The sequence below is a fragment of the Grammomys surdaster genome, unplaced genomic scaffold (genome assembly GCF_004785775.1).
Source record: "Grammomys surdaster isolate TR1022 unplaced genomic scaffold, NIH_TR_1.0 172, whole genome shotgun sequence".
NCBI classification, from domain to species: domain Eukaryota; kingdom Metazoa; phylum Chordata; class Mammalia; order Rodentia; family Muridae; genus Grammomys; species Grammomys surdaster.
Genome location: NW_021604620.1, coordinates 151,162 through 160,775, shown reverse-complemented (window position 1 = coordinate 160,775; position 9,614 = coordinate 151,162). Strand labels below are relative to the sequence as shown.

Sequence of the window (9,614 nt, the reverse complement as noted above, 5' to 3'; positions counted from 1 at the left end):
GGGGAGAGACAGGACAGTGTGAGGAGAGACAGGACAGTGTGGGGAGACTGCAGAGACAGGACAGTGTGGGGAGCTATGAAGCTTAGACTCGTACCACACATAGTCACTAATCTCCTAAAGTGCAAAGCAGTAATGAATCTAAGCATTTTAAATAACTGAAGTAAGCAGAAGCCACGAGTGCTGGTACATGTGTGTAATCCCAGCATTCTGGAGGCAGGAGCTGGGAAATCAAGAGATCAAGGCCAGCCTGGGCTACACAAGACCCCACGTCAAAGAGAGGGTTGAGGGAGGGGAGAGAGAGATGAGGAAGGATGAAGAGGAATAGAATTAAAAGTGAGTAAGTACCCAGGTGTGATAATGTCTTCAATCCTGCACTCAGGAGGCAGAAGCAGGTGGATATCCTTGTGTTCAAGGTCAGTCTGTTTAAACATCGAGTTCTTTGCATTTGGGCGCTACACAGGGAGACCCTGACTTTAAAAAAAAAACCCAAAAGTGGCTAAGGTTCAGGCCTGGGGTGCAGGGAGAACTGCGGCTAAGGTTCAGGCCTGGGGTGCAGGGAGAACTGAGGCTAAGGTTCAGGCCTGGGGTGCAGGGAGAACTGAGGCTAAGGTTCAGGCCTGGGGTGCAGGGAGAACTGCGGCTAAGACCATTGGTTTTTCATGATAAACTTTCAAGTGCTGTTTGACTTTTCTGTCTGTTTCTTGAACAAGACAGAAACAGAAAAGAGAGTGTAGGTAGCCAGACAAAGCTCGAATGGCAGGAGCTAAGGAAAACCATTCCAGAGCCAGGAAAGCACACTCTGCTTTCAGACCTTAGCAGATTGTTCTTGAGCCTGGCAGAAACACCCTGGAGCTGTACTATCCACATATGAAGGGCTTCCATTCTGGGCATGGTGGTGCATGCCTGCAGCTCCTGCACTGGAGACTGAGGCAGGAGGCTGGGAGCTCAAAGGGCCTTGTTCCTCTCAATTGTATCTTTTGTGGAAAAGAAGCAAGGAAAGCACTCTCCTCTTCTGGATCAGCAGCACAGTAGCATACTTCCAGTTAGACAGACACACGGGCCGCCGGCGTTCTGAGCAGCAGAGCTGTGGTTCCATGATTTGTGTTCATCTCAGAAATTAGTGGATCCTGAGCGAACTGGAACCCAGAGCAGCTCCACAGGAGCCGCAGAGGAGCGTGAAGGAGGCCTCCCCTCTCAGGCTGCATGCCAGCTGTCCTCAGCCCCACAGAGCCCCTGTCTGACCAGCACAGCCTCACACATGGCCTGACAGGCTGCCCCAGGTCCAGCACTGTCTTGAGTCTTCCAGAGTGGCGTCCTAGGTAGAACATAAATTGAATAGTTGATGCCATTTATCCTAAACTTGCCTGTGAGCTAAATACCACACTCAGCTTTGGCTTTCCTGTGGCCCAGAGCCGCAGTTGGATTCATTCATTTACTCACTTACATTTTGTTTTAACTTGATACAGGGCCTCCCTGTGTGATTGTGGTTGTCCTGTGTAGACCAGGCTGGCACTGAACTCACAGAGATCAGCCTGTCTCGGCTTTTCACATTTGGGAATTAAAGGACCAACAGCAGCTCAATTTTTTAGGAAACTTTTTTTTTTCCTCACAAAGTAAAAGAAAAGGCAGTTGGATATTTCTTTGTTCATTTGGTTGGTTGATTTGGGTGACCTCGTTTTACTTTTTTCTTATTTTAATTTTGAAAGAGTGCTGGCACAGTAGTAGCTGCAGAGAGGCCTATGCTAAGAGGTACACTGCTTGGTCGGGCTTCCTGACCTGCCACTGGCAGTCTCTGTTTCAGAACTGGTCTGCCGAGAGCATGCTACAGGAAAAATACTTTGTGGCATTGGGGAGAAAAACACTGAGATTTTGAAGCCAGGGAGCGCAGCTCCTCCAAAGCAAAATTTCCTCAGTTAACTTGGAACGGAGGGTTGCCTTGGGAACAGGGAGGTCTGTCCCCAGCCACAGTGGCTCTTTCCAAGGCAGTAGCCAACAAGTAGCCAACCTGCAAGTCCTTCCCCTCTCTACGTTAGGGCACAGGAGTAGGAGGAAGTCTGGCCTTTGGTATCCATGTTGGTCACAAAGCATCTAGTAAATGAGGGAGTTATACTGGGATATTTTATGACAGGCCCTAGATAAATTTCATTCCTTCAGTAAGCCATATTTGGACTCTTGCTGGCTATTTCAAAGCACTTTAAAAATAAGATTGATTTCTGTTTTAAAATGAACATTTACTATCATCCTAGTTTCTATTATAAGTACTACTATTGCCCTCTATTGGTGAAAACTTTACAAATCTCAATTGTCTAACCACACTAGAAATTAAAGCTAACCATTCCAATAAGCAACCTACAGAGATGCTTTGTTGCTGGTATCTTTTTCTCTTGTTCTTGTTTTATTCAAAAACTATTTTTGTTGTTGTTGTTTAGAGACAGGGTTTCTCTGTGTAGCCCTGGCTTTCCGGGAACTTGCTCTGTAAACTAGACTGGTCTTGAACTCAGATCTCTCTGCTCTGCCTCTCAAGTGCTGGGATTAAAGGCATTCACCACTACTACCTGGCTCAAAAATTACATCTTTATTACATTTGTTTAGCGTGTATGTGAGTGTGTGTGTGTGTGCATGTGCCATGAACCACGTGCAGTGGTCAGAGGATGGCTCGTGGTCCTTCCCTCACTTCCTGTATACATTTCTCTCTTATTAAAAGAAAGTCATTTTTTCTGACACTAGTTATTTTCAAGGGTTATGAAAATTGTAATAGGTCTGATTTATGCAGTTGTGGCAAAGAAGGCATTAAAATGCCCACTTACCTACCTTTCTCCCAGCCCTTTCAGCTCAGCGCCGGCAGACTTCTGGATGCCCGTGGATCTGTACATCGGAGGAAAAGAGCATGCCGTCATGCATTTGTTCTACGCACGATTCTTTAGTCATTTCTGCCATGATCAAAAGATGGTGAAGCACAGGTGAGCATTTGTAGTTCTTCACAAAACAGTTCTGTTCACAAGCAGTGACTGGAACAGGTATCTATTGGGAATCAAGATAATATGTGTATACAAAAAAAAAATCTGTTTTTCATATATGCTTTAAAGGCCATTGTAGGTGTTTACAAATTGAGGTCCATTTACACAAACCTCTTAGTTAATCATTTGGTGTGGAATGTTTTGGGCTTGTATGAAATCCAGGTCTCAGTACATCTGTCTGTTAAGAAATTTAAGGGTTTTACTTGTGAAGGAAAGAGGAGCGTCGTGATGTTATGTGATCCCTGAAACATCTCACACATTTGTCACGCTGGATAAACCGTACCTCTGAGCTTGGCTGAATCCTCCTCTAATACGTCACGCTGACACTTGTGTCAGAAGACTTGTGTCAGCAGAAGACAGCATTGTAAATCCATTGACAGTTTTTCTCCTGTTGGCTTATAATATGTTCCTCATAACATTCAAAAGATGTAAGGAAGGGTGGTATACTTTTGTAATCCTAGCACTCAGGAGGCAAACACAGGAGGATGGTTGCAAACTCGAGGCTAGCCTTGGCTACATAGTGAGCTTTAGACCATATGGAGAGACTCTCTCAAGGATATATGTGCATGCTTTTCCCCATGAAATACACACCAGAACCTCGAGGGCATTTGATCCCACTGCAGATGGTTGTGAGCCATGTAGTTGCTGGGAATTGAACTCAGGACTTCTGGAAGCATAACCAGTGCTCTTAACCTTTGAGCCATCTCTCCAGGCCAAAATACATGTCTAACGTATAATATAATACATTTGGGGATCTGAGGCAAGAAGATGATGGTTTGAAGCCAGCCTAGGCTATGTAGAAAGAACCTGTAACTGGGGTTGGCTACTTTGTGGGTTCTTCTTTCCTCCACCCTTCTCCACCCTTTTCCTTCTACCCTTTCAATCCCCAAACACTAGGGAAGAGAGACCAAAAAAAGGATAGAGAGGAAAGGAAAGAGATCCCTGAATAAAGTCAGGGCTCAGAAAGGGGGCGACATTACACTGCTTCCTGCTGACTAAGGGTGTCGAGTTCCTTGGGGCAAGTTTGATTTCCCCATCAGGATATCTAATGTCTTCTTGTTTCTTCTTTGCACACAACTACTTAACAACCCATGACCAACAGCAAACAGCAGCCACCCACCTCATCTCTCAGGGCCCCAGCATTTATACACCCTCGAAAAAGTCCCCAGAATTCCAAATGTCACAGAGTCTCACAAACTGTCTGCAGCTGGCAAAATCATGTCCCTGCCAGAGCATGAGGCAAATCATAGTCAGCTGCTGTGTGACAGCCCCGTTTCCTACACCTGGGAGTAAAACAAAGACATTCTTATAATACTTATATAATAGTGGTGTGCTTTTAAAACCAAAATTAATCACTAAATTATCACTATTAAACCCTGTCTCTAAGAACCAAAAAGTAAAAAGTAAATGAACAGCCATGCTCCCCACCTCAGTGTGGGAAGTAGAACAATCTAATACTCACACCTTGATGCTCACAGGATGCCTCTCGCCAGACATCATCCCTTTCTCCACCATTCCTCCCGAGATAACTCCTGTAGTAAAATTTAACGATTCATTTCTTTATAAATGTATCACTACTGGCTCTATTGCATAAATTATTACTGTATGTGTGTATGATTGCAGGGAGGGCCTTGTGTAGGACGCATGCATGTGGAAGTCAGAGGACAAATTTGTGGAATTGGTTCACTTTTCCACCTTTAGGTTTTAGGGACCAAGCTCAGGTCACAAGGCTCATGTGGAAAACATCCAGTTCCATTTCTCTTCCCTGCGTTGGTCCTTCTGTGATTAGAACCGCATTTCGCATAGTCTATAGTGTTTCCTCACCCAGCATGTTTTGAGATTCAGCGTGGCCGGTACACGGAGTTACTCACCTCCTTCTGTTTCACGGCTGAGCCGCACGGTACTGTGCAGCCTGGTGCACCCGCTCTAGAACTTGTACCCACAGCAGCACAGGGCTCTACCTTTGAAGCTTGTCCATGCTGATGTTTTTCGTTGTATACATTGTCAGTATTTCCTTATTCTTGGCATATCTCTTATTTATTGCATCTTTTGATGAGCAGAAATCCCTAGTCTAATATAGTAAAACTTAACACCGGGGTTGAAGATGGGCTCAGTGGTAGAGTACTTGCCTAACGTGTACTGGACCCTGGATCCAATCCCCAACACCACAAAAAAAAAAAAAAAAAATTAGCCTCCCCCTCGGTGGCTGTTGCTTTCCATGCCTTTGCTCCGTCACTGAACAGCTCAGGCCTCCCACACTGTTCTGTGGTGTCCTCACCACAAGTCCGCGTATTACATCCACTGGGGGGCCTGCTGGTGGAACCTCTACTCCATACACTGACGTTTCTCTCTCTGTTGTGCTGCTTTGTCATTTACAGCCTTTGTTATTCTAATATACAGATCCTCTGACGGAAGTCCTCCTCCTCTTTGTCCTTTTACTTCCGGAGGATCTTCCTCTGACACACCCTCGTTTTCTCTGTCAGTTGTAGACTCATCCTGTCAGATTCCAGAGCACACACTGGGCGTGTCTCTTTGACATCACACTGGAACATTGGCCAATGCTCTTCCTCATCATCCCTCCCCTCATGTCTAATCTTAACGGCCCAAAAAATCTTCTTGTCCAAAATATATCCTTCAGCATGTCTTTTTGTTTTCTTTATTGATGGTCCATGTATTTGTTCTTTTCTCTAAAACTAAATTTATTTCAGCATCATATTTTAAAAACATCTTTTTATTTTTGTTTGTTTGTTTGTTTGAGTTAGGGTTTCTCTGTGTAACTGTCATGGCTGTCCTGGAATGCATTCTGTACACCAGGTTGGCCTTGAGCTCACAGAGATCTGTCTACCTCTGCTTCCTGACTACTGGGATTAAAGGTGTGGGCCACAACTCCCAGCCATCTGTGTATTTCCTGTCACACTGAATATTAGACTGAGAGCTTCGTGTGCTCTAAACGGCTGAACTACAGTGAGCTCTGCTCTCAGTTCAGGCATCATCCACTGAAGACTTCTCCCTAACACAGGGCTCTGAGCTAGCGCTTGCTCTCAGCCGCGGCTGCTTTTCTCTGTTGCAGTGGGCCAGGGATCATGGTGGATGCTTATAAACCCAGCACACCGGAAGCAGAAGCAGGTGGATCTGTGTGTGTTTGAGGCTAGCCTGGTCTCTATAGTGAGTTCTAGCCCTGCCAGGGGTACGTGGTGAGATGGAAGTCTAAGCTCCGAGCACTGCTGGTTTCCATTGAGTGACAGCTCTTTGCTATCAACACACCCTCATTGTCTTTGGCATTTTGAAGTTCACAAGAAGTGCTTTCTGTAGGTGTGGACTTATTTATTCTGCTTTGGATTCAGGCCAGCCCCCCCCCCCTCTCAGTTACTTATCTATGTATATGAATATTCTGTCTTCATGCACACCAGAAGAAAGCATCTGATTCCATTACCGATGGTTGTGAGCCACCATGTGGTTTCTGGGAACTGAACTCAGGACCTCTGGGAGAGCAGCCAGTACTTTTAACTGCTGAGCCATCTCTCCAGCCCTGAATTGAGGGCTTCTTAATTGTCCCTTCCTCATCCCACCCTCCAGTTTTATTCTTTTGAAATTGATTAACTGTATTTAGACCATTCCAGCATATTAGGTATCTCTCATTTAACTCTTCATATTCTCTCTCTCTCTCTCTCTCTCTCTCTCTCTCTCTCTGTGTGTGTGTGTGTGTGTGTGTGTGTGTGTGTGTGTGTGTGTGTGTGCCTTTGTGAGTATAGTTGCATCACATCTGTGCAGGAGTCCACCACAGTTTCAGATCCTGTGGAATGAGGTTACAGGAAGTTGAAAGCTGCCATTTGGGTGCTGGGAGCCAAGTCCAGGTCCTCTGGAAGAACAGTACTGAGCCATCTCTCCAGTGCCCCGGCTTTCTTTTTAGTATAATGTATTTCAAGCCTATCTGTTTCCTAAAGTTCACAACTTATTTATGTATGACAGCTAACCCTGTGTCTCAGCCCACTGTGATCTAACATGTTTCTGTTTTTGCTGCTCTTAACCATGGCTCATTGGTTTTGGGGGACAGTGATTTTCAGCCAAGCTTATATGTCATGGCTGCTTGTTGACAGGATCTCCTGATACCTCTGAGTGGGCAGTTTGTGTTCCCTCTATTGCTGGAGAGAACACCACAACCACCTCAGGTGCTCCGCCTGAGGTTGTGTGACTACAGGTTGCATGGATCCAGTGCCAGAGCTGTAATGGGATCAGCTTATGTTTGTAGAGTCTCAGGAGAGTTTTCCTATTCCGCCATGGTCAGTGAAGGTAAGGTTAACGGCTTTTCTGTGCTTACCAGCGGTGAGCAGCTTCCTCATACTTCCGTGGCTTCAGTGGTTCCTGCTGTACTGGAAGGTTTGGGTCTCCAGATCTCCTATCTAATCTTCGAGATCCCTTCTCTGCTCAGGAGTCCCCTAGATTGCTTAGAGAAGAACTGGCTAAATGAACTGTGCTTTCTGAGTGTTTGAGTTTTTGTTGTTGTTTCTTTATTCTGCTTTGGTTTTGCCAGCTCAATGACACATTTTAGACAGTGTATTTTATAGCATGTCTAGCCTTTTTAGTTCTGTTAGAACAATAAATTATGGTCTCCTATGTGCATGCTGTTAGCAGAATGACCCCAGGTCATCCTGTTAAATACCTCCTAGCTGTACAGGAAGTGCACCTCTCCCTTCCTGTTTCCCACCTTCCATCTGTTATCTGGACCTTTGTTTCTTTTCATATTCCAGAACAAAATAATATTTTGCTTATTCTTCCCCATGTATATGTCTTGATGATGAGCTTGAACTGATTCTCCTGTCTCTGTCTCCTAACTGTGCCCAACCTGAGCACTCATTTGTGAATGTTACATGTGTTACCTGTGTCTTTTGATTTCTTGACTTAGTGGAAATTTTGATGGTTTTCTCCATTAGAACATACATACTTCCCATTCTTTTTTTTTTCTGCATAGTGTATCATAATTAATTGAAGCATTTACTTATTTTTTCTAATATATTATTATTTTTTAAAAGAGTGATGCTTTATTTCTTAGCAAGATAGAGGAATATTTTTCTTGTTAAAGATTTATTTATGTATTTTATTTATGTTGCTTTATTTATATTTTATTTATATTTATTTATTTACTGTTGCTATCTTTGGACACACCAGAAGAGGGCATCCAATCTCATTACGGATGGTTGTGAGCCACCATGTGGTTGCTGGGATTTGAACTCAGGACCTCTGGAAGAGCAGTCAGTGCTCTTAACCGCTGAGCCATCTCTCCAGTATATGTGTGTGTGTGTATGTATATATATATATATATATTTTTTTTTTTTCCTGAGACAGGGTTTCTCTGTGTAGCCCTGGCTGTCCTGGAACTCACTCTGTAGACCAGGCTGGCCTCGAACTCAGAAATCCGCCTGCCTCTGCCTCCCAAGTGCTGGGATTAGAGGCGTGCGCCACCACCACCTGGCTATATACTTTTTTTTTTTTTTTTTTTGGTTTTTCGAGACAGTATATACTAACTTTTTAATTGGGAGTGGTAAAACATGGCTTTATCCCCAGTACTTGGGGCAGACGCAGGCAGTTCTAGGACATCCAGAGCTGCACAGTGAGAATCCTATTTTAAATGCTTTGTGTTACATTTATTTATTAGCTTATGTATGTGCACATGAGGGTGGGCCTCTGCTTGCCAGTGTTCTGTAGCACCCAGGGCGTGAGCTCTACTCCTCAAGCGTCTTACACACTTAGTTAACCATCTTGCCTGTCCCTAGTTTACGTTTTTTGATAAAAATGTATGACTTTCGTACATGCCTGGAAATCGCACTACTTGGAGGGCAAAGGTAATAGGATTGGCCTTATCTCGATCAAAAGCTATGTGTCTATAACTTTCAGATTCTCCATAGAGCAGACAGAAATTCAGCTTCATTAGAGTGGGGGTGCTGGAGGCTCTGCCCTTACCCACTCTGCCAGCTCCGGTCAGAGCTCTGCAGTATGAAAAACATGCTGGGTGCAGCTGAGGGCTGAAACTGGCCTTCTGCTTCTTACCCAGAGACCTCGATGTGTGAGAACGACAGATCTGCATCCGGACAGTAAACATACCAATATCACAGCGCCCATCAGATCTGCATCTGAACACTAAACATATTGATATCACAGGGCCCATCAGATCTGCATCCGGACACTAAACGTATTGATATCACAGGGCCCATCAGAGAATTAGTTAAAACACTTGTGGTTCAGGTCATGCTACTCAGTCCATTTTGCATTCTGTATCTGTGAAAACAGATTTGCTGGCTGTGGGTTGTGTCCTGTTACTGTCATGGTCTCATGAAAATTTTGTTTGTGTATTTTCTTTTTTCTATACTCACCATCTAACCCAGGCCAGCCTAGAACTCTTGTTCTTCCTCCCTCAGTGTTGGGATTATTTATAGTGTACACCACCACAGCCAGCCATGGGATTATTTATAGTGTATATACCACAGCCAGCCATGGGATTATTTATAGTGTATACACCACAGCTAGCCATGGAATTATTTATAGTGTACAACACCACAGCCAGCCATGGGATTATTTATAGTGTATACACCACAGCCAGCC

General features: G+C 44.4%; 1 protein-coding gene across 2 annotated transcripts in view; it reads left to right on the top strand.

The window, feature by feature from the left end:
* The window catches only part of Lars2 (leucyl-tRNA synthetase 2, mitochondrial), a 94,474-nt gene that overhangs the window by 67,569 nt on the left and 17,291 nt on the right, over window positions 1–9,614 (top strand). For both annotated transcript variants that reach the window (XM_028767338.1, XM_028767337.1), the window contains one exon: window positions 2,823–2,960. In XM_028767338.1, coding sequence (XP_028623171.1) covers window positions 2,823–2,960 — 138 coding nt within the window. The remainder of the gene's footprint in view (window positions 1–2,822; window positions 2,961–9,614) is intronic.